This window comes from Vulpes vulpes, chromosome 2 (genome assembly GCF_048418805.1).
Source record: "Vulpes vulpes isolate BD-2025 chromosome 2, VulVul3, whole genome shotgun sequence".
Taxonomy (NCBI): Eukaryota; Metazoa; Chordata; class Mammalia; order Carnivora; family Canidae; genus Vulpes; species Vulpes vulpes.
The window spans coordinates 155557902-155582861 of record NC_132781.1 but is presented as its reverse complement, the minus strand read 5'-3'; the positions used below and the strand labels follow the sequence as shown (position 1 = coordinate 155582861).

Below are 24960 nucleotides of genomic sequence, written 5' to 3'. Positions count from 1 at the left end.
ACACACAGAGAGAGGTAGAGACACAGGCAGTGGGAGAAGCAGGCTCCATGCAGGGAGCCCGATGTGGGACTCGATCCCAGGCCTCTAGGATCTCGCCCTGGGCCGAAGGCAGGCGCTAAACCCCTGAGCCACCCAGGGATCCCCAGAGGGAAAACATTTTCAGTAACTACGAAGTCCAATGTGGCTATGGTGGGTGGGATGGAGTGGCCAGTGAGGGCGTAGAGGAGCCATCCCTTAAACAGGAGTGACATAATCAGAACCGCACTTTAGAGGGAACTCTGGGGTGGTGGAGGGTATTACTCAAACTGCAGCTGCCTTAGAAGCACCTGAAGGGCTCACTAAGTTCCAGATTCTGGGTCCCACTCTGAGTTTCAGAAGGTCTGGGGCAGAGCCTGAGAATATGCATTTCTCCCAAGTTCCCTGGTAATGCTGGTCCTCGGACCATACTTTGAGAAGAGTGACACGGAGGATGGGATGGAGAAGAATGGGTAGCCAGCTTGCCAAGCAGTCCAGGTGAGAGGGGATGGTGGCAGAGCAGGGGAGGTGCTCACGTTTTAAATCCGGGTGCTGCTAACTCTTCAGTGGCTTAGTAGTAAATTTTCAGGCGTGGTAATAAGCCAATGTGGGAAAGAGGGGCTGTTTCTGGGGAGAAATCAGCCAGGTGGTCAGGATAATCCCCACCTTCGACCTGAGAGGACCAGATCCACACCACACTCAGTAATGATTTTCAGAAAGCACAAGAGTCAAGGTGTCTAGAGTTGCCATTTAATGCCCAATTATCACAACAGGAGGTTTACATGGTGCTCATCAAGGCAAGACCCAGTGCAAAACCAGCCCAGAGGTAAAAGACCTGTATAGGGTCCCAGCACAGGGACCAGGTTCCCTTGGGCCTAATCACCCTTGAGACACATGTGCTTCTTCCCTCACCCAGGAACCAGCAGGCTGGCTGGGCTTCTGGCCACCCAGGGTCCTCGTGGGAGAACAGCGTCCCGGGATGAGGTGGGGACCCTGGGACACAATGATGAGAACCAGACAGCTGCTTGCAAACAACCCCAAAAAGGTTTTCACTTCAAATGCACTAAAGCCACACGGCACTCAGATGTGGGAACACCCCAACGCTTTTACTAAGAACCAAACACAGGGAAGAACGGAGGTTGAGAACACTTGGGGAGGGAAAGTCAAGTCAAAACCATCCCAGAACCAGCTTTCTGATTTTCACAATCCCCCTCTTACTCCCACAGCGACACCGGTCCAACCATAGCATTGCTGTGGAGAAGGGACACCACCATGCTGGTCTAGAGAACACTTTTAATGGAAAGGGAAATGGGAGCGTGTCCCTGGTTTGAGGAAATCTCTCTGAATCTCCAACTCTACGCTCCCTGGAGCCCCTGAGCCTCTGGCGGCCCTGGGGACACCGGTGACTTGGGGGTCAGAGAGCAAAGTGGCTTTTCTTCAACCCCTAGTTCTAAAGTTTACATGGCCCCTAAAGGAAATACCATCCAAAATGCATTCTTACAGCACTTGATGGAACTCTGAGAGGTTTCAAGTGTGTCACTGGCAAGAAAGAGGCGTGAGCTTGTCACTCCCCACAGTCTGCAGCTTGGCCTGGGCGGTCCAGTCCTGGGGCCAGGCATGCTGTGGAGGGGATAGCCCAGGATGGAGGCAGCTATTCAGGGCACAGGCCATGGGCCCAAGGGGCAGCCCCTCTGTCCAGCACAATGGCTGGGCATTTGGGGAATGAGCTTGCATTCTGGCCAGACTTTACTATTAAACCCATTCCCAGTGGGTCCTGCAGGCCTCTTCTCCCTTTTCTCCGATTTAATTCTAGGAGAAAACACTAGACGGAGCCAAAGGCATGGAAGTCAAACATCGGTCTTCAGAGATGGGACATGGGTAAATGGCAGCCCCCCAGACCACAGAACAGCAAGGCCATCTCGGCCGGTCTCCCATGCCCCTCTGCCCCCATGCACATTCCACGCATCACTCCTGTCCCCTGCCCAAGGGCCAAGGTCATCCCTTGACTCTGGATGTGGTGGGCTTCCAAAGAGATTTCTGATGAGACTCCTGAGTGTCTCTGGGGAGGGGAGGCCAAAGCATTTCCATAAAGCAGACAAAATTAGCCCTGTTTCCAGGGCTGGGCAACTGTGACCTGTCGACAATTCCTATGAGGGCATAGTTCGGGGCCAAGGGAAGTTGCGAAAATGACAAGGTATGACCGTCCCCGTATGGGAATTAGCGCACATCAGACCCCACCCTCTAAAGAAGTCCACCTCCCAAACTTCAGATGCCAGCTTCTGGTCAGCAAACGAACAATCCCATGAGGCCAACTACATATTTAAAACCAACTTAATGCTACAAACTTAAAAAAAAAAAAAAAGTGCTGCCCAGCTGAGCCCCTGAGGAAACCTAGCTCCCTGAGGGTGGGTGGCAGGCCTCTTAGACCACCATCCCGGGTGGCCTCTCTCCAAAGGGCACAGCGTTGGTTCAGCCCAGGGCAGCCCCACCCCAAGTTGGGTTGGGAGGAGAGCTGGTGCCCTCCCCTACCCCCACACCCAAATGGGCCTCAGAGACACTGTGGGATGGACAAGCCTCTGGGTGGGACGTGGCGGGGTGGGGGCGGAGAGCAAGAGACCTCAGGACCCTGAGACAGGTAACATAAGCCAGTCTCCCCATTAGCTGCCAAGGTCTGATCTGCAGTGAAGACTCCTCCTGTCAGCCCTGTGGCATTCCCTTGACAAAAGGAGCCAAAATGCCACCAAGTCCTGGTCACCTCCATCCTGGGGGGACGAGGAAGGTTTGTGTGACAGTGGGTGTGGAGAGAGGAGATCCTCAAAAGAACGACTCCTTGAATAAACCAAAAAATCCTTCTAGGGAGGGGAGGATAGTACCAGCAGCTACCAGAGGGGGTGCTTTCTGGCAGTTTCTTGTTTTAATCCCATCTTTCTCTATGGGGGACTGCAGCTCCCTCCCTCACTGTAAGACACCCCTTGTCCCAAGCAAGAGGCAAAAATGGAGGAAAAGTGCCCTAGGCAGCCACTCTAGCTGCTTCCATGCTCCTGTCTGTGCCTCCCCGGGGGCTCTTCAGTGCTGACTCCCTGGAGGGTCACTATTTATGCTCTAAGGGGAAGGAGAGGTAGGGAATTCCATAGGAGCCGCCCCTGGGATGGTTCCTGGCAGCCATCTCTGGACAGAGGAGACCAGGAGTCCGAGGCTGGCGCCTCAGCTGGAGACCAGGGGCAGGAGAAGCCAAAGGGCCTGCGGCCACCACCTACTGGCATTATGAGGCCTAAGTGCAAGTAGCCTTCTAGCAGACTGGACGGCTCCCCAGCGACCCAGCCCACTGCTGCGGGGAAATCCGGGAGGCGGCCTGAGGCCCTGGAAGCCCCAGCCGGCCCTTGGACAGTAGACCGCACTGGGCCTGTCTGAGAAGTCTTACTAGAAACTAGAACAATCTCCCTGCTAAAAACTCAAGGAAGACAAACAAACAAAACTCAACCTGAAATAAATACAAAGGCATTAAGTGCTTCTTGATAAATTCAGGGTCCTAATTCTATCCCTGGTCCCAAAGCCAAAGGCAGGGGCAGGGCCCTTCCCTGGATTTGGCTGCCTCACCTGTGGCCCTTCACGTCAGAGGTCAGAGGTCAGAAGCTGGATGGGCCTTCCCAGGCCCAGCTTCCATCAGGAAAGAGAGGACCCAACCCCTGATACACTCCTCCCCCAGATCCTCTACATGCCCGCACCCCGAGACAGCTTCAGCTGGCTGGGGCGCAAGACAGAGAAGAGGCCCCCATACCCTGAGGGCAACACCTTGTGTCCCACATCCCTGTGCGGGCAGAGGGCCTGACCGTCTGTGAGGAGGTAGAGACAGGGCGGGCTGCTGACGGCAGGCAGGGCCACTCAATTAATCAGCAGGTCCCCGAGGTCATAGGAGTCGAAGAGGTCACTGATGCCCTCACCCCCATCCAGGCCCCAGAGGTAGTCGTCCTGGTCCAAGGGCGGGGAGAAGCTGATCAGGGGAGAGCTGCATGGCAGGGTTGGGGACAGGAACTGGTCCTCAGTCTGCTGCAGAAGTGGGTGTGGCAGCTCCAGCATGCTGTCGGTGGCCTCCAGGGGGACAAGCGGTGGTGGCAGGGGTGGCGGTGGTGGCGGTGGTGGGGCTGGCGGCTGCAGAACCTGCTGGGGAGTCAGCGCTGGCGCTGGAAACAAGCAGACAGAGGTCATACCTGGACCTGGAGCACCTGGACCTCCTGTTCTCTGGACGACTGTGCATCCTCTTCTCTCCTGCCACACACCCAGTGACACGGGACACCCTCCCTCTCTCGGCACAGCTCTAGCCACCGCCCTCATTCTCCCACACTCTCTCCCCAACTCTTGAAGGAGGTGGGATCTCTTGCTCCCCAAATCCTACCCCTTGGGGCGTCTGGAAATTAGAAGAGCCTGTGACTTTTGATCTCAGGGTTGTGAGTTTGAGCTCCCTGCCGGATGTGGAGATTACTTAAAAGTAAAAATCTTTAAATAAAACAAAAAATCCTACCCACTTGCACCATCAAGGCTCTGGACGCTGAAAGCACAGTCTCTGTTTCCTGCATCACCAAATTTCTTTCTCTCCCAGATCATTCCCATCATCACACAGACACATTCTAAGGTCTCCTAAAAAGCATCCTCCCCGACCTCATGACTCTTTCCAATTCCCACCCAGTTGACTGCTCCTTTTTGTAGCAAAATTTCTCAAGAATTGCCTGTACTTACCCTCCACTTCCCTCCATCATGATTCATTCTTCAACCCCTCCAACCTGGAGTCTGTCCCCACCATGCCACTCAACCAGTGACCTCCTATCACTAGACCTAATAGTCAGTTCTTGGCCTCATCTTACTTGACCGTCCAGCATAATCTGGTGAAGTTATTCACACCCTTCTGGAAACACCTTCTTTACTTGGCTCTAGTACACTAGATTCTCCTGGCTTTCTTTTCTTTTCTTTTCTTTTCTTTTTTTTTTTTTTTCCTGGTTTTCTTTTTAAACCTCCTTGGTGGGCAGCCCAGATGGTTCAGCAGTTTAGTGCCGCCTTCAGCCCAGGGCGTGATCCTGGAGGCCCGGGATCAAGTCCCACGTCAGGCTCCCTGCATGGAGCCTGCTTCTCCCTCTGCCTGTGTCTCTGCCTCTCTATCTCTCATGAATACATAAATAAAATAAAATAAAAAAAGATTTTATTTATTTATTCATGAGAGACACAGAGGGGGGGGGGCGGAGACACAGGCAGAGGGAGAAGCAGGCTCCACGCAGGGGGCCCGACACGGAACTCGATCCCAGGTCTCCAGGATCATGCCCTGGGCCAAAGGCAGACGCTCAACCACTGAACCACCCAGGCGTCCCTAAAATCTTTTAAAAAAATAATAAACCTCCTTGGCTGCTTCTCCTCTGTCTCCTTTGCTGAATCCTCTTCCTCACTTCTAAGCCCTCAGGCCTCAGGGCTCAATCCTCAGACTCCTCTCTCTGGCTGCACATCTTCCCAGGTGACCATAGTCGCCCCTTGGCCTTACATCCCTCTCTAGATCTACCACTTCCAGAGGACCCCTGGAGCTCTGAGCTCCTCTACGACCTCTGCCTAGGTGTCTCAGCTAACCCCAGAACTTAGCATGTCAAAACCAAACTCCTCAAAACCAAACTCCCCTCAATTAAGGGACCACTACCCACTCAGCTGCCTAAGCCAAAAGGCCCGAGAATCACACATAATCCTGCCATTTCCACAGCATCCTGCCCAGCAGTGAGATGGGTCACTGGCACAACCGAATGAATTCTGCAAGCTGCCCATTTCTCTCCAGTTCTACCACTGTGATGCTTGTCTAGCCCATCGTCTCCCACCAGAGTGCTGCTGGGGCCTCCTTACCGGTCACCTGGCCTTGACTCTGCTCTAGCTTAAAAATGGCTGGGAATAAAAGCCAGGTTCCACCAGGGATGAGAAGGCTCTGCATGATCCGGTGCCTGCCTGACTTCCTGCTCCCTCTGTCCTGCCTCCCTCTGCTCACACTCAGCCTCTCCAGCGACACTGGCTTGGCTGTTTGGAGCACACCAAGTGCATTTCTCCTTAGAGGTCACAGGGTGACTTGCTACACAGGAACGAGGAATAGGCACCTGGATCCCCGTCCCCCATATATCCTGATGCCCAGAATCTCACCATTGGAGTCATGCCTTAAGCCCCAACCAAGCATTCCTTGGAAAATACAGCTGTGCTGGTGTGTCCGCCTGCTTGATCAGCCCCTCACTCACCTGAGTGTGTCTGTGGGCAAGTGACCTAATGTGGATGAGCCTCTGCTTCCTCACCTCTAAAATGGGGATGATCCTACCCACCTCACAGGGTTGCTGAGAGGATTCAGTGAAAAGTGCTGTCCTTGTCAGTGAGAAGAGCTCCAGTTTACCAAGGGCTTACCATGGCCGGCTCTGTGCTCAAGGAGAGGCGTGTTTCACCTCCTCGGACACTCAAGTGGCCCCACAGGAGGCGATATTGTGACCCCTATTTACAGATGAGGGAATAGAGGCTCAAAGGAGCCAAGTAAATATATTTGAGTGAAAAAAAAATGCAATGTTTCTTTAGCATGTTGCTGAGACCTGTAGGGGTTCTAGAAGGCCTGGCTTGGGAGGAGGGGACGGACCCAGCTGGGACCCCAGCCCCACCCCTCACCAGCCTCAGTGTTCTCTGAGGAGAAATGAGGCTCCACCTCCCCAACATGCTGAACAGCAGGGAGATAAGGCGCGTGGAAGCTTCTGCTGTGGGCCTGGCTGGACCTTGCTCTCTGGCGCTGTTCATCACACCCACAAGGGCGGTGCTCTTCATCCTGTCTAGGCCTGCACCACACTCTGATGGCTCAGACTCACTTTGGTATCTCCAAACCACACAGAGCAGGCGGCTGGTTCACAGAAGCTTTTTAAAAAATCACATTCATGGGAATGTCATGGGACACCTGGGTGGCTCAGCAGTTGAGCGTCTGCCTTCGGCCCAGGGCGTGATCCTGGAGTCCTGGGATCAAGTCCCACATTGGGCTCCTTGCATGGAGCCTGCTTCTCCCTCTGCCTATCTCTGCCTCTGTGTGTGTGTGTGTCTTTCATAAATAAATAAAATCTTAAAAAAAGGGATCCCTGGGTGGCGCAGCGGTTTAGCGCCTGCCTTTGGCCCAGGACGCGATCCTGGAGACCCAGGATGGAGTCCCACGTCGGGCTCCCTGCATGGAGCCTGCTTCTCCCTCTGCCTGTGTCTCTGCCTCTCTCTCTCTCTCTCTCTCTCTCTGTGACCATCATAAATAAATAAAAATTAAAAAAAAAATCTTAAAAAAAATAAAAATAAAAAATCACATTCATGCTGTCTCACTCCCTGTAACCCACCCAGTAATCATGAGGGCTTTAAGTGTCCTGGTTTTAGAGACGGGAGAACAGTGGCTCTGAGGGGCCGGGTCACCAAGTCACAGCAGGTGAGATGCAAACTCAACTCCCGTCTCCCAGAGTCAACTCTGGCGCTGTAGCCACACTTAGGTTTACCTCAGAATGTCAGAGCCTGGAGCGATGTTAGAGGCAACGCTTAACCAAAGCCCTTCTGTTACAGACGGGAGACACTGATGTCCCAGGGGGTAGTGATTGCCCCTGGGGATGCCAGAACCTGGGTCCCAAGACCAGGTATGGCTCCTGGTGCTCAGACCTCAAAATGACTGCTTCAGGCCAGAACTGAGTGTGTGTGTGTGTGTGTGTGTGTGTGTGTGTGTGTGTATGCGCGCGCGTGCGTGCCTTCCAGGAAATGTCCTTCTGTTCCCTTTGCCAGGGACATCACTAAGAGACCACATGGTGGGGCGCCTGGGTGGCCCAGTGGTTGAGCATCTGCCTTCAGCTGAGGGCGTGATCCCAGGGTCCCGGGATCGAGTCCCACATTGGGGTCCCTGCATGGAGCCTGCTTCTCCCTCTACCTGTGTCTCTGCCTCTCTCTGTGTGTCTCTCATGGATAAATAAGTAAAATCTTTAAAAAGGGGGGGGGGGGGCAGCCCCGGTGGCGGGGCTTTAAAACCTTTAAGAAAGGTTTAAAACCTTAAAAAAAAAAAAAGAGAGACCACATGACAAGGGTGGAGAGGGCACCCATGGCACGAGCATAGAGCTGGCTTCTGGGCCCCCACCAAGTGCTCTGTCAGCCTCTACTTCTTCTGGGAGAACAGCTGTTCTGTAAAACCCAGGTTAAAACCTCACCCTTGCTTATGCTGGAGGGTCCCCACCTCTGCCCCAGGTCTCCAAGGACATCTGACGTGAACGTGGTTCTAACCTGAAGAGCTGTGCTCATGTTGACAGCAGAGTGAGAAAGCAGAGCAGAGGAGGAGGGAACACAGGGTGGGGCACAGGTCTGGAGTGGGAGATAGGCCCTGGGAGGTGCCCGGAAGGGCAGATGGCTGGTGCAGGGACAAGCCCGGGTCCCCTGACCAGACCAGGACACAGCAGAGGTCACCAGAGAAGAACTGGGGGGAGGGGAGCATCTGGGTTCTTGTCCAAGCTTTGCCACCAACTTACTGTGTGACCTTAGGGAAGTCGCTTGCCCTCTCTGAACCTCAGCTTATTCATGTATAAAACGAAGGGTGAGGGGATCCCTGGGTGGCGCAGTGGTTTGGCGCCTGCCTTTGGCCCAGGGCGCGATCCTGGAGACCCGGGATCGAATCCCACATCGGGCTCCTGGTGCATGGAGCCTGCTTCTCCCTCTGCCTGTGTCTCTGCCTCTCTCTCTCTCTCTCTCTCTCTCTGTGACTATCATAAATAAAACAAAACAAACAAACAAAAAAACCCCACAAAAAACGAAGGGCTGGGTTAGCTCAGGGCTCAGCAAACTTCTGTAAAGGGCCAGATGGTATTTTAGGATTGGCGGGATACTTACAGTCCCTGTCACTTTCTTCCCATCCACTTTAAAAACATGAAAACCAAAAAAAAAAAACAAAACAAAACAAAAACAAAACAAAAAAAAAAAAAACATGAAAACCGGGATCCCTGGGTGGCCCAGCGGTTTAGCACCACCTTCAGCCCAGGGTGTGATCCTGGAGACCCAGGATCGAGTCCCACATTGGGCTCCCAGCATGGAGCCTGCTTCTCCCTCTGCCTATGTCTCTGCCTTTCTCTCTCTCTCTGTCTCTCATGAATAAATAAATAAAATCTTTAAATAAATAAATAAAAACATGAAAACCTTTCATAGCGCACGGGCCCCTTAAAAACAGGCCAGCTCTCGCCTGCAGGTAGCAGTTCGTGGACCCTTTGACTTAAAGAAATGGAATCCAGCCTGTGTTCTGGAGACGCCCCACCAAGCCTCTTCCATCAGACCTGCTTGAGCTCCGGTTTGTTTAAACACCAGGGTTCTACTGAAAGGGATTCTGCTGCTAAAAAAAACAGAAATTTGGGATCCCTGCGTGGCTCAGCAGTTTAGCAACTGCCTTCGGCCCAGGGCGTGATCCTGGAGACCCGGGATTGAGTCCTTCATCGGGCTCCCTGCATGGTGCCTCTCTCTCTGTGTGTGTCTCTCATGAATAAATAAATAAGATCTTAAAAACAAACAACAACAACAACAGAAAGTTGAACAATAGCCTCCAGAGCCTCAAAGTTGCTGTCAGTCTGGCGTGATGCGTGATGCCAGTAAAGGGCAAAAACCATCCTGGGGGGCGGGGAGGGGGCTTCCCAGGCTCCCGTTTCCATTCCTTCCAGACTCCTCCCCTGGACCTCTCCTTGCCTATCTGCCCCCTGGTGACTGCCGCATGCTTCCAGCCACCCAGCCACATAAAGCCAGCTTTAGCTGTATGGCCCACCTCCCAGACAGGGGCAGCTCAGCAGCCCCTTCCTTGATTTATTCCAAGCTCACGGAGAGAGGACTCGGCTAGGAGTGTGGAGACCAAGGGTCAAGACACAGTTCTGCTCTCTCCTAACTAGGAGACCTTGGGCAAGTCGCATCATCTCTCTGCCTCAGTTTATTTACCTCTAACCTGGGAACAGTTATGCCTACCTCAAGAATTGCTACGAAGAATAATGTGACAGTAGCTGGACCTTGTATGTAGTTGTGGTTTAAACAATCTTAGTTACAGAGAAAAATAATAAAATAAAGATAAAATTAATGAATTAAAAAAAAATCTTAGTTGAACTTTCCTTCCAAAATCTGTAGTCATGGGGCACCTGGGTAGCTCAGTGGTTGAGCATCTACCTTTGGGTTGGGTCGTGATTCCAGGGGCCTGGGATTGAGTCCCGCATCAGACTCCCCACCAAGAGCCTGCTTCTCTCTCTGCCTGTGTCTCTGTCTCTCTCTGTGTGTCTCTCATGAATAAATAAAAATAAAATCTTTAGGGATGCCTGGGTGGCTCAATGGTTGAGCGTCTGGCTTTGGCTCAAGGCGTGATCCCAGAGTCCCAGGATCAAGTCCCACATCGGGCCCCCTGCATGGAGACTGCTTCTCCTTCTGCCTGTGTCTCTGCCTCTCTCTGTCTCTCATGAATAAATAAATAAAATCTTAAAAAAAAAAAAAAAAAAGGAAAAAAGAAGTGCGGTTCTAGCAGTTGTGGCTGATTTACATTGATAAGAATAGCTAGCAGTTACTGCCAGGCACTGTTCCAAGTGCTTTACCTATATTCATTCATTCAATTCTCACATCCTAGGAAGTAGATACTCGTAGTTACGACGCCCAACTTACAGATGAGGTTAAGGCAAAGCGGGGTTAGGTGATGCGTCCAAGGTCACACAGCTGGTAACTGGAAGTGCTGGGATTCAAACCCAGGACCCCTCTGCCCCACAGCACCATCAGCCACCCACTGAGACAAGAACACACATGCTTTATAAAGTGTAAATTGCAAGCTGGCCCTTCGCTGCCCAACAAATGTTGCCACGTAAGAGGAAACTCTAAGGCTGGTTGCCCTCCCCACTTCCTGTCCCTCTGGACAGAGGGTCCTACCTGAAGATGCCACGGGGTCTGTCATCCCAGGGTCAGTGCTGCTGCTGGGCTGGGTGGAGTCAGGGCTGGGGCCAAGGGTGGAGGCTGGAGGGAGGCGCTCCTTGGCAGGACTGTCCGGGTCCTGCACCTCCTCTGGGCACAGGTAGACTTCGATGGGCCCCTGGGTGCTCTTCAGATAGATCTGCAGGTTCTCCTAGAGGCAGAAGAGAATCCAGGTCACGGCTCTGGGCAGCAGGGCACTGACTCATGGATTGGGGTATACGGATGGACATCCATAGACACCCATCCATGTGAGCAAGCTCAACTCCTGAGCTGGGCCCTGCCGCCTGCCCCACCTGACCTGTGGCGAGCATCTGCTCCTTCTGCCTGTCTGGTCCCCAAGCTCCCTTCTTTGAGGGAGAATATCTTGATTTTCCTTTGGGAAACCACTCCACTCCTATTCTCAAGTCACGTAGTTGAGAGCAGGGGGGATAACACCTTTCCCAACCGCACCAGGTGAGGTTGGGGTGCAGGCTGGGAAAATCACAGTGATGGTGACTTGTTCAGGGAAACACATGACTCAGCTCAGTCCACAAGCATCAGACCCAGACTCCTGCCAGACTTGGAAACGGAAACCCCCTTCCCAACTGGCCCCCCCTCCTCCAGCTGGTCTCACAGGAAAGCTACCTTTGCCACCGGAAGAGGGGAGCCCGCCTGGGAATGGATGCAGCACAAAGAATGTCAGAGGAAGACAGAAGGCATGGGGTGAACCAAAAGTCAGTTTGAGCTCTAGTTTGAGTTTGAACTCCACACCTCTCAGTTTGAGCTCTACATCTAGCCCTGCCTGCAATTTCCAAATCTCCCCTCTGGATCTGTCACCCCCCCCCCCCCACTTAAGCCAATTGGACTGGGCTTTGAAACCAAGAGTCCTGATATTTGGCTTTCCCCCTCCTGCTTCTTCCCTCCCATGATCAACTACACACGTGCCATTCTAATACGCATGTCTCCCCCTATTTCCCCTAACAAAAATCCTGTTCATTCTTTAGGACTCAATACATGTAACCATCTATGGGCTCTTCCTCCAGTTGTCCTTTCTCTGGGCCCTCACAGCACCTTTAAGTCTATAAATGGCAGCATGACTGCTTGCTTGGGTCTTTTTCCCACGAGGTCCTGAGCTCCTTCACGGCAAGGGTGGGGTCTCATTTATTTTAATGTCCTTCCATTAATCGAATTATTTCTTGAGCACGTATTATGTGTCCAGCTCTGGGCTGGGAGTGCCACCGGAAATGCAACATGCTTTTGCAGAGCTTACACTCTAATAGGTAAACTACAACGTAATCACATAATCACCAGTATATCCCAGAAACAGGGGTTAAGTGCCATAGAAAAGCCCAGGTAGTTATGAAATCTGGGGGGTAATCGGGGAAGGCTTCCTTGAGGAAGTGATTTTGAATTGAGACCTGTAGGATGAACAGCAGTAAAGCCGGCAGAAAAAGGGAAGAGCACTTCAGTGGGAGAGAGGGTAGCAGAAGGTCTTATACTGGAGATGAGCTTAATGTGGTGGGGACACTGCAGAAAAGTCAGTGTGGCTGAAGCAAAGCACAATGAGAGAAGAGGCGGGTGAGGTCAGAGCACAGAGGGCCTCATAAGGGAGTATTAAGAATTGTGGTCTTGGGATGCCTGGGTGGCTCAGTGGTTGAGCGTCTGCCTTTGGCTCAGGTCCTGATCCCAGGATTCGGGATTGAGTCTCACATTGGGCTCCCTGCATGGAGCCTGCTTCTCCCTCTGCCTATGTCTCTGCTTCTCTCTGTGTGTCTCTCATCAATAAATAAAATCTTAAAAAAAAAAAAAAAAAGAATTGTGGTCTTTAACCTAGGCATGGTTAGTAGGATTACGGTGAGCACAAATACCACGGTATGTGGGATTCAGGACAGCAGGGGCTGGTGGGATGCAGAAAGATGCCAGGACCAGAGACTTTCTTGGGCCAGTATCTGACGTCTCTTATCCTTTCCAGCTTCCACTGTCTCTGTCCTAGATCAGAGACCACCAATCCTGCTCTGGGCAGAATGGATCTGGGAAGCGTGAGGCCAGGCAGTGCCAGGGATAGAGCCTACAGAGCAGCCTGGGACCCTCCTAACCCTGCTCTCCACTAAATGCTCCCCCCCACTCACCTCGTTCCTGTCAGGCACTTCCAGTCTTGTCTGTGGAGGGGCCTTGACAGCGATCACCGTCTGTTCCTTAAAGTTGCCAACGGCACGGATGTCCTGGTAAGTCACATAGGCCAGTGTAGAGGCAGGAGAGTCAAGAGAAGCAACTGGTGAAAATTCAAACCCCAGGGGCACCTGGGTGGTTCAGTGGGTCCAGCGTCTGCCTTCGACTCAGGCTGTAGTCCCAGGGAACTGGGGAGCCTGCTTCTCCCTGTCCCCTGTCCTGCTCATGCTCCCTCTCTCTTTCAAATAAATAAAATCTTAAAAAGAAAAAAATGCTCCAATAGTAACAATTTCATGTGGATCAAGCAAATAGGGAGGATTTGTAAACATTAAGAACTGTCTATGGGGGACACTTGGGTGGCTCAGTGGTTGGGTGGCTGCCTTTGGCTCAGGTCGTGATCCTGGGATCCAGGATCGAGTCTCACATTGGGCTCCTGTGGGGAGCCTCTTCTGTCTCTGCCTCTCTGTGTCTCTCATGAATCAATCAATCAATCAATCAAACTGTCTATGGTGGGGGCACCTGGGTGGCTCAGTCGGTGAAGCATCTGCCTTCAGCTCAGGTTGTGATCTCAGGGTCCTGGGATTGAGTCCCTACATTGGGGTCCCTGCTCAGTGGGGTGCATGCTTCTCCCTCTGCCTCTGTTGCTCCCTTTTGCTTGTGGTTTCTCACTCTCTCTGTCAAGTGAATGAATAAAATATTTAAAAACAAACTGTCTCTGGTGATAATCCTAAGTGGAGGAAAGCAGGATATAAAATGTTGTGTATAGCAGGCCCACGCTATGCTTAATCACCTGTACCCTGTGTATAGTATAGGTAAGTGACAATGGCTGTGTTAGGTGGCAACGGTTTCTCTCTTTTCTCCATTTTTCAGATGTAAAGAAATGGACTTACTTTTGTGATGAGAGTAACTCTGATAGACTTGTGAGGAAAAGCCAAGGAGGAAGGAAGACACAGACCTGCCAGACCTGGAGGGCGAGTTAGCCTGTGCAGGGAGGTACCACACGAACTCAGGATATAGATCTGAGCATGCAACAGGGCCCTGCTCCCTGACCCCCCACCACCCCACCGCCAGACAGGATATCTCTTGTTGGCCTTGTCCTCGGTCAGGTGCTTGAAGTTCAGGGAGCAGCTCTGGATGAGCTGGTCCAAGGCCTGCTCCATGCTCATCAGCTCCTTCAGCTCCTGCCCCAGCTGCTGCTGCTTCCCAGGCCGGGTGGGGTCTTCAAATATTCCCCTGCCTCTGGGAACAGAGCAGTCCCCCCAGTTCAGTCTCAGTCCACATCCAGGGGCACCCACCCCAGGGCTGCAGGGCAGACCTGCACAAATGGCGAGGAACCCCAGAATGAGGCCATTCGCATGGTCTACACAGTGCCCCCTGGGTTGTGCCAATCAGTGGTCCTGCCTCGCTTCCAGGGAGCTGCTAGGAATTGGAACTTGAAGCTCGGGGGTTGAGCTAGGGAAAAGAAACAAGTCTGATCCCTCTTTTGAGGGGCTCTCAACACTGTCCACCCTATGCCCCAGCCTCCCCCAAATGCCTTGTCTGGATTCTCTTGGGGTCATGCCAGGGGCTACAGGTCTGCTCTGGTCTTTGTAGGAGGAAAGGAGCCCGGAGGACTCATATCTCAGAGCTGGAAGGAGCGTGGGTATAGCCTAGCTCCCAGGAGACTTTCCTAAGCTAGAAGACAGGAATCTTGAGATTCCTAACTCAAGAGGATCTGGGTCCTCTTAGGCCTTTACATGTCCTAGAGATGCCTCTTAAATACACTGGCTCTGCTCCCAGCATGCAAGCCTATCAGATATTGCTCTCAGCTCCAGCCCTGACACACACCCATTGGATATCACCCCCCCCCAACTTTCACCCATGACGTGTGCACCCACTGGTGCCATTGGCCCCAGCCCAGGCACTCACACCCACTGGATGTTGTTCTTGGCCTTCTTACGGATGAGCTGGATACCCTCCAGCACATTGGTGATGTCGTAGATGCGCCGCTTCTGCACGTCCAGCACCTCGGCCGCCCAGTTCAGGTCCAGGACCCCATCCTTGGATTCACTCAGGAGGTAAATGAACTTCTTCGTGAGCAGCCCCAGCGACGTGTCATACCGAGTCTTCTCTCCAGGGGACTTGGGGGCTGAGGAGGAAAGGGCCCCAGTTACTACTCAGGGAGAGCCAGCCTGGGGTCCACTGAGCTGGACCCATTAAGGACCACCCTTCACAAGAACACAGGAGCGACCACTTTCCAGTTTACAGAGCACTGTGAGGCAGGAGGTCATTCGCCACCCCTGTCCAGGCAGGGAGCCTGATACCTAGAGAGGGAGCGACTTGTTTAAGGCCTCACAGGTAGGGGCAGGGGCAGGATGGAAACCAAGCGTCCTAACTGCTGGTTCAGAGCATCTTTCCACCATAGCTCAAGGCAGCCATAGCAACACCACCACAACCACCACCAAATACTGTGTCTAGGTCACTGTTCCAAGCACTTTCCATAGACAACAAATTTAATCTTACAACACCCTATAAGTCTGCTGTGCAGCCTTCCCCATTTTATGGATGAGAAGACCAAGGAACAGACGGGGAAAGCAAGTCGCTCGGCTCACTCAGCTAGAAAGTGACAAAGCTGGGATTTAAATCCAGGGTCTCCAGAGTCTTTCTTCTTAACCCCTCTCCTGCCAGCTATGTCAGGAATCTAGAATTAGGTAGATGGAGAAACAGGATGACGCGCCAGGACTCAAGAGCATTTTTATACTTGCTTTTCCTTTCCACCTGTAGCCTAATAATGATTATCTGAAAGGAATCAGTCCTCTACTATCAAATAGGGCAGGTTCATGAAGAAAGATCCTTTCTTAATGAGGTTGATGTCACAAGACCACATCCCAGCTGCAGCATCTTAAACCGCAAGAGGACTTTGGCAATCAAGTGACTTGCAAATCATACAGCAACCTCGTGGCCAAAGGAGTTCTGGAAACTGAGTTTTGGAGAGCCTCAGATTCCTCCAGAAGGGGACTTCACGGTCCGTCCACATCCGGGTGGCAGGCATTTGGCACACAGGCTGTTTCTGTCAGGTTTCGCACCCTGGGCAGACACTACTAACGGATCAGCGTGCTTACTATCTCTCAATAAAATTCTCCAGGCAGCCTCCACCGATCAACAGACGGGAGGGCCAACTTTCTTCTATTCCTGATCTAGCTGTGCTTCGTTTTACAGACGAGACAGCCAAGGCTCGCAAGAGGAGTGACCAGAGTCCTCATGCTTCCCACCTAAGGACATACTTTCTTCATGAGGCCTCTGACCCCCCCGCCAAATTATTGTTCCCCTCTAAGTTTCTAAAACTCCGACTGGAATCAGGGTATTGACTGAACATATCAGGAGGAAGCAGCAGAAATTCCCGGCGGCTTAGCTTTCAAAAGGCACCCACCAGGGCAGCCCCTGGATCTTCATCTCTGAGCCTCCTGAGTTAGAATAATCCAGGCTTCACTTCCCTTTGAATCACTCACTGAGCTCTCTGCCTGTGGGAGAAAGACCCTGGTTAGCCCTGCTCCTCTTTAAGCTGGATTCTCTCTTTTTAATTTTTTTTAATTTTTTTTAATGATTTTATTTATTTATTCATGAGAGACACAGAGAGAAAGAAAGGCAGAGACACAGGCAGAGGGAGAAGCAGGCTCCATGCAGGGAGCCTGATGTGGGACTCGATCCCAGGTCTCCAGGATCACACCCTGGGCTGAAGGCAGGTGCTAAGTCGCTGAGCCACCCAGGGATCCCGATTCTCTCTTTTTAAAAGATTTTATTTATTTCTATGACAGAGCACAAGCAGGGGGAGTGGTAGCTTGAGGGAGAAAGAGAAGCAGACTCCTGAGCAGGGAGCCCAACATGGGACTCGATCCCAGGACCCTGGGATCATAACCTGAGCAGATGCTCAACCGACTGAGCCACCCAGGTGCCCCTGGGTTATCCCTTTTAGAAAAGGTCAGACTGAACAAAACGTAAACTTAAAAAAAAAGCTCCCAAGTACAACACCAGCCATCATGTTCTGGTCACCAGAGTGGCATATGGCGTGGGAGAAGCAGTGCTGGCTTGGGTTGGAGTCCTGACCCCCACTCACCAGCAGTGTGCCCTTGGGCAAGTCAAGCAAGCTGCCTCCTCAGTGAAAGGGGGATAGTGCGCCCTACAGGCAGGTCCCCTGAGAGAGCACAGAGGCATCTGCTTTGTAAACCGGGAAGTGTGCCACAAATAGGCTCCTGATGATGTGGGTGGGGCTGCTGCTGCCCTCTGCCCCCGCCCGCCCAGCTTGCCCTCGGAACCCCCCGCCCCCGCCCCCACCCCATGAGCTGGGCTTACTTCTGGGGCTGGGAAGGCCCTCCACTCTAATGCACTTCCCCTTGGGAGTCCGGAATTCAGGGATGGCTGGCCTCCCGATCCCCTCCAGGTCCAGCTTCCTTTTGGCCTTGAAGACAGGAGAGAGAGAGGCAGAGTTTGAGAATCATTCCTCCTTCAGTCTCCCCCCCACCCCAAGTCGGGGAAAAGAGGCCACCAGCAGCTGCTTTCTCTGCCTCGAGTTACCCCCAGTCCTGGTGAAACCTCATTGCACTTGATGAAGACCCAGCAGCGACTGGCCAAGTGAGCCTCCAGGGGAAAGGGAGTCCCATTTTCGGAGGAGCACACGACACTCTCATCCTGAGGCCCAGGTACTCGAAGGCTCCGGAAGCCAGTCTGGCCAAGACCTCAAGGTTCCTTAATTACAGGCCCCAGGGTCACTTCTACATCCACCACCCCCCACCCCCACGCCCAGAGGATGATGCAGGGAGGAAGGAGTGGGTAGGACTCAAACCACATCAGGCTGGGGAGAGCCTCCCACCCCAGCAAGTGCAAAAGCAGCTGGCCCGCCTGCCCTGGTGCCCATCACAGCCCCACAGCTGGCCCTTATCAGGGTGGGGCTGGGCATCCGCCCAGGCCCAGGGGACTTCCTGGCTCAGTGCCACACCCCAGGGAGGTGCCCACTTCGGGAAGCAGAGCAAACATTCCCCACCCCCATGTTTGGGCTCCGGCTCCAGGGCCCCGGGGGCCCCAGGGCCTCCTGAATAGACTCCATTTGCCATTCTTTCTTTGCCGAGAGGGGCAGACAATGAATCCTTCCCCTGCATCTCAAGGACAAACAGCTGAGGTCCCCCTGCTCCCCCTGCCTGTTCCCGCCAAGCTTGGGAAACACCTGCTGGGGAAATCAAACCACAGACCCATCTGCTCTTCTCCACCCCGCTGCCACCAGGCCCCAATTAGGCCCAGAAGCTGCACTGGCCCGGAAGGGGCCTCTCTCTCCTGCTAGGCTGGGCAGGGGCAGGGCTAGGCTACTAGGGCACTGGGGCACAGGTCAGAGGCCTGGACCTGACTCTCCCGGCTCCTTCACGGGCTTGCTGTGTGCGTGGGACTCGGGGAAGCGCTCCACATCCAGGAGCCTCAGTTTCCTCCTCTGTAAAATGGAGCAGAGAACACCCACCTTGAGGGACCGTGGTGAGGAATCAAGGAGATAACTCCTGCAAAGTGCTCAGCCTGTGGCTCAGCACACATAAGTGTTCAGAACATGCAGAGTCCCTTCCCTGAAATCCAGGCTTGGTCTCTTCCTTGACACACCCTTCAGGGGCCACCAAGCCCATTTTCTTCCTCTCCCCTAATCACTCAGACACCTCTAAGTTGGTTGGGGCAGAGAGGCCTATTTTAACCTTTGACAGTGAGGTCATGCTCGGCAGGGCTGAGACTTCTAACTGCTGCTGAGCACAGCTGGGGTGACAGGTGTGGGAAGTGGTGACAGCTCTTCCGGCCATCAGCTCTCCTCCCCACTCCTGCCTCCTCCAGGAAGTCCTCCTGGACTGATTCCAGGTCTGACCCCAAAGCCACATACTAGGCTGTCTCAGCTCTATCCCACACCCATTCCCCGAGAATTTGCTGGAGTTTGAGCAAAGGCCTGGCTGTGCCCACCTGCTCCCATTACTTTATGCAGGCATACCAGTTCCCTCCATCTCACTGTCCCTCCCCTTGTCCTATACCTCTCCTTCTTTTGAGAAGCCTGGATATGATGCTCCTCTCTTCCACCCCTACCCAAACCTGGACATGATCCAAACCCTTCCCTGCTCATTCCTCTTGAAGTCTCTCTGGAATATATTTTTTTTTAAGATTTATTTATTTATTTATGATAGACACACACAGAGAGAGAGAGAGAGAAGCAGAGACACAGGAGGAGGGAGAAGCAGGCTCCATGCCGGGAGCCCGACGCGGGACTCGATCCCGGGACTCCAGGACCACGCCCTGGGCCAAAGGCAGGCGCCAAACCGCTGAGCCACCCAGGGATCCCCTGGAATATTCTTTTCTTAACCTCTCAGCTGCTGAATCCCAGATTCTAGGGAATGTGACCTATCTTGTCTCTAGAGAAAGGCCCAGTCATTCATTGAGACCTTCCACATGCCCCGGGCTGAGCCCCAACATTCAGCGCCTCACAGAGTCTCCCCAGCACTGCCAACCCCCATTTAACAGCTGAAGTAACCGGGACTTGGCGAGCACCAAGGTCTTTATCAATCCTGGTCAAAGTTGTCCATCCAGGACCGTGCACGCATCCCTCAAGAGGAATGCCAAGAGCAAGGAGAGGAAGGGAAGTCAAGCTGAGTTCTACCTGAGGCAGAGCCGGGACAGCCCAGAGTCACCCCAAGCAGGTCCACCTCCCCCACCCAACAGGAGCCAGGCCCTGCTGAGTTCACAGAACACAGGAGGAAGAACCTCACTACCTGAAGAGCGGGTACAAGATAGGAAGGACCTTGAACAGAATATCTGCATCGGGCCTATCACGTGCTCATCGGTCCTGCAACATCAGTATTGGCAATCTCTGCTTGCAGATGAGAAGTGGAGACTCAGAGAGGATAAGACACATGCCCAAGGTCACACGGGTAAAGAGTAGAGCCAGAGTTTAAACCCAGGATTGTCTGGCCCCAGAACCACATACTAGGCCATCTCAGCTCTATCCCACGACCATTCCCCGAGAATTTTCTGGAGTTTGAGCAAAGACCTGGCTGTGCCCACCTTCCCCCATTACTTTATGCAGACATATCAGTTCCCTCCGTCTCTCAGTCCCTTCCCTTATCCTATACCTCAAGCAGCAAAATGTCCCTCTTCCAAGCCCATCTCCCTGATACCTTAGGGCATAGCCCACAGATGGGCCTGGGCCTACAGAACAGAGGTGGCAAAGGACAAGCCCAGAAAGATGAGAGCCAAGGAGAGCCTGAGCAAAGGCCTGGGAGTCACATCCATGGGGGTTCCCACCTGGGCCTGCCTCCTTCTTAGTTGGGGGAGCTCAGCAAGTCAGTTGACCTCCGGAGCCCCACCTGTGAAGTGGGGATATCTGCTCCACCTCATCCGGGATTCAGCGACAGTGCTGCAAAGCGCTTTGCTCACACAAGGAAGCTGCTATCACTAAAGCCCAAGGGGTACCAGCACGGGGGAAGTTCAGAGGTAAACTGAAAAAAAAGAGAGATGTGCCAAGAGCCCAGGCCAGCCTGGCTCTAACCTGGACCCTCCTAGGAGGCAGCCCCTTTGGCTGTTTCTTAAAGGCCTGGTTAGGATTCGAGCTCCCCCTGCCAACCCCAAGGGAGAAGAGCAAAGCTCCTTCCTCCGGCAGCACCAGAAGCCAGAGGGTCAGAGACTACCAGACACAACCTCACCATGGGTGGCAAGGTGATGAAGGTGGGACTCGGTGGGGAAGAGACTTGCCCAAGGTCACACAGGGCATAGAGCCAGGCTTCTCCCAAGCCCTGAGTCCTAATTTAGACGACGGGGGTAGGAGCAAGTGTTCCAGACCCCAGCTTTACCACTCCATAGCCTGCATTTCCACATCTGACCCACTTTGGATGGTTGTTCCTTAAAATGTTCCTTTGCTTTCATAGTTCTGGGGGACTTTGGAAAAGACAGACAAAAGGAAGGAGAACTGTGCAGAATCCTTTCACAGATCCTGGCAAAAATGAAACAGAATAACGTGATGTGCCTGGCAGGACTAGGGACCCCAGAGAGGAGCATCCCAAGCCTTCCCCGGAGGGTGCCGGAAAGAGCCTCAGACAAGGAGTGAGGAGACCAGGGCCCAGGCCTTCATTCTGCCGTTGAACTTGGTTGCCATCTCTGAGGTCCCTTTAAACAGCAGCTCCCCAACAAATCCTGCTCACCCTGCACTTTGCAGCCTGGCCACAAAACAGTGGCCACACCCAGGGTTGGGTTTGGAGCTGTTCCAGGTCACACCCTGGTAAAATGAGTAAGCAGGGGGCCAGGCCTGCCCACAGGGCTGGGGGCCATGGGGCATCTGACAGGAGAGGGGGCTCTGGGCCTGGCAAGCCTCTAGGGTAGTCTGATGTAAGGAGACTCTCCCACTTCTTGGCTTGTGACTTGGACAAGTGACTTCACGTCTCTGCTCAGTTTCCTCATCTGTAAGATGCCTCATCCCAGGCATCTTGGCCGAGATAACGACTGTGAAGAGTGCCAAGCAGTGCCTGGCACACAAGAGGCGTTCAGTAAAAGAGAACCATTCTTGCTGTGATCACGGAGCCCCTCTGGGAGGGAGCTACAGACAGATGCACCCGGGCTCCTCTGGGAGGGAAGCAGTTCAAAACCACAGCTGTTACTGAAACGCAGCCACTGAAACCCCGCCTGGGTGCCTGAAAGCAGCTGGCCAGAGGAGACTGCACCCGCCACTGAGCCCCTTCCCCGGGGGCAAGCCAGCTCCTCGGTCAGGCAGTACTGGGAAAGTCACGGCTGCAGAGAAGAAACCGATGACCACCAGCCTTGGTCATATATCACCCTGTATGACCTTGGACAGATCACATCCTCATTTTGCGCCTCAGTTTCTCCCTGGAGCTACTCATGCCTCCTACTTCACAGGGTACAAAACTGGTTTAGGCTGTAAAATGCTGAACATAAGAGAGATAACCCATTGTCAGTTATCTTTGGCTGCTTGATCTACAAAATGGGAATAGCACCCCTGCCTCCTTCCCCCTAGTTGAAAATCATGAGCAGGAAGAGGTTCTGGAAAGTTTAGAGCCTTGAGCACCGGCAAAGCAAGATTCCAGTAGCAGGGAGCATGCATCCAGGGAAGACCCCGGGGGTCTGTGTCTGCTCAGTGACCCGGGTCGGAGCAGATGCCTCTAGGCAGTGAGGGATGGTCTTATCTCTGCACCTGACTATTCACCGCTCACAACTAAGCAAACTGCAACAGCCCCACCTCCCCTCCCTGGAGTCTCTTTCCAAAACCCAGGACCTGGAGCTGGAAATGACCTGAGATGAGTTAGCCCAAGGACCCCATGTACACATGCATTTTCAAGAAAAGGAAATGTAAGTCCGGACTGGAGCCAAGACTTGTCCAAGAACACAGTAAATTAGTGGCGTCAGGATCAGAAACCAGGCTCCCCACCCAGCACCCAGTTCCCCCAGGGCTTTTCCCACCCCACCCACCCCTTCCCTATGGTTGTTTCCATTTTCAAGGGCTCCAGGAATTCCACTCCCACAAAACACACCCTGTACCTAGTGCCACCACACTTTGGGCCCTCCCTGGCAATGCCCCCCCCCCGGGGGGGAGGGGGCTTGAGAAAGGAAATGTCCATCTGAATAGGCAACCCAGGGGCCTGCCCCCAACTTGCACCTGCTACTCGCTGTCTGGGAGGGCGGATAATTGGAAAGAGTTGGCTGTGCTGGAAATCTGAAGTCTGTCCAAGCCGGACTGGACCTAAGGGACACTCCAACCCTGCCCCCGTTTTCAAGTCCCCCTAGGTCAAGCCCTATACCTGCACGGTAGCAGATGCCCACTACCGGCTTCTGGACCACACAATGAATGAAAGAATGAAGGAATGGTGGCAATGTCGCCTCCGTGGACCTGCCCAAGGTCACACGGTGCCCCGGGGGGTAGTGGGCTGGGTCTCCACACTCCTCCATGCAGTGTTCACGCCTCTCCACTGCGAAGGACGAGGTTATTTCGTCCAAGCCCGAAACTGAAAGGCTCTTCTACTCAGACGTGCAGGGCAGCGGGTCGCTCTGGAAGCTGCAAGCTCTCTTTTCCCTCCCAACTCCACCTGGGTCCCAGGCGCTCCTCCCTCCTTCCCCGCACCCGCACCCGCACCCGCACCCGCACAGGGAGGAGCGGGGGGCGGCGGGGGCAGGTCCCCAGCATTACCGGCAGCCGGCCAGCCGGCACGCAGCGCACCGCTTGGCCCTCGGGTCCGTGCGGGGTGGCGTCGAGGCAGGTGCCGGCCGCCGCAGGGGGAGGCACGGCCTGCGGGTACAGCGAGGCGCAGCAGGTGGCGGTGGCCGGGCAGAGCTGGGGGCTGCTGAGGCCGGGCGGCCACAGCTCGGTAGGGCTCATCGCGGGCAGTGCCTTGGAGGGCGGCCCGGCGGCTGCAGCCGGGGCCCGGGGCCCCCGCAGCATGGCGAGCGCCGCGCCCCCTCCCCACCCGGGCTGGCGCGCCGCGGGCACCTGCGGGCTCGGGACCCGCGGAGGCTCACACGGCCGGAGGCATGGCGCGGAGCCGGGGAAGCGCCAATGGACGCCCGCGGGGCACGGCCGGACCCTCCCCTCCTGGCCGGCCGCCGAGCCCGGGGCGCTTGGAGATCCCCGCTTGGAGATCGCCCCGCGGCGGCGGCGGCGGCGGCGGCGGCGGCGGCGGCACGGCCGGGGCTGGCCCGCCCCGAGGGAGGGCGGCGGCGACCCCGCACCGCCCCGCGCCCCGGGAGGCCTCGGCGCTTAGGGTCCGGCTGGCTCCCCGCAGGGGTCGCTGCGGTCGCCGGGCGCTCGGAGGAGAGGCGGTGCGCGCAGGCGGGGAAGGGGCCGAGTGCACCGGCTCCCTCCCGTCTGGCTCTCAAGCCTTTCTCTGCCTCCTTTTTTTTCTTCTTCTTCTTCTTTTTTTTTTTTTAGCGCCAAACTGCGTGCCGCGAAATTCGGATCTCCCGCGGAAAACGCCGCGCTCTGATTGGCCGCCGCGACAGGCACAGGCTCCACCCCCCGGAAAGGACCGTCCCCTCGGCTGCGATTGCAACACGAGCTGCGCTGCTTAAAGGGGCCGCCGCACCTGCCGGCGCCCGCGCGCCCCGGCCCTAGCAGCCCGCCCACCGGGCTGGGAGGCTGGTTTGCGTCCCTCGGTGCAGAAGCAACCGGAGCGGCGCGGGACCGGCTGAGGAATAGGCCCGTGTTGCCCCGGAGGTGGCGAGTTTGCACACGGAGTCCTGTCCTGAGCTCAGACCTGAGCCCAGACATTACCCAGGCCGAAGGCCTTTGGTTAATTTGCAAGGTTGCTTACTTAGCACATATGCCTTTTTTTTTTTTTTTAAGATTTTATTTATTTATTCATGAGAGACACACAGAGAGATAGAGGCAGAGACACAGGCAGAGGGAGAAGCAGGCTCCATGCAGGGAGCCCGATGTGGGACTCGATCCCAGAACTCCAGGATCAGGCCCTGGGCTGAAGGCGGCGCTCAACCGCTGAGTCACTCAAGCTGCCCCACATATGCTTTTATATCCTTTCTTCTGCCCCGCTAAAAAGGAAAGCCAGGAGCTTGTTTTCTTTCTTGGCAGGGGGCTATGGGTGGAGCCTAACTGTTTACACCTCTTCCTAGGAGGATACTAACGTCTGCTGAGTGCCTATGGTATGCCAAGCACCCTGCTAAGTCACTGCATGACTTGTTTTAGTTCCTTGACTCCTGGGAGGAGGCGTGATGGTGTTCCTGGTAAAGGTGGAGAGGCGGAAAAGCTAGGTAACTTGCCCAAGATCACACAGAAAGATTCACTGACTTGAGAACTGGCAGGGCAATCTGTACCGTCCAGCTTCT

The 24960-nt window shown here is 54.3% G+C and overlaps 1 protein-coding gene across 1 annotated transcript; it reads right to left on the bottom strand.

The window, feature by feature from the left end:
* Window positions 1–743: 743 nt before the first annotated feature.
* Window positions 744–23870, bottom strand: E2F2 (E2F transcription factor 2). The gene is made up of 7 exons (XM_026012412.2): window positions 23312–23870; window positions 17461–17566; window positions 15040–15259; window positions 14212–14370; window positions 13092–13206; window positions 10942–11134; window positions 744–4196 (listed from the first exon to the last, which is right to left on the bottom strand). Exons 1-7 carry the CDS (start codon window positions 23561–23563, stop codon window positions 3898–3900), a joined length of 1344 nt encoding a protein of 447 aa, XP_025868197.2. The 5' UTR covers window positions 23564–23870; the 3' UTR covers window positions 744–3897.
* Window positions 23871–24960: the final 1090 nt, after the last annotated feature.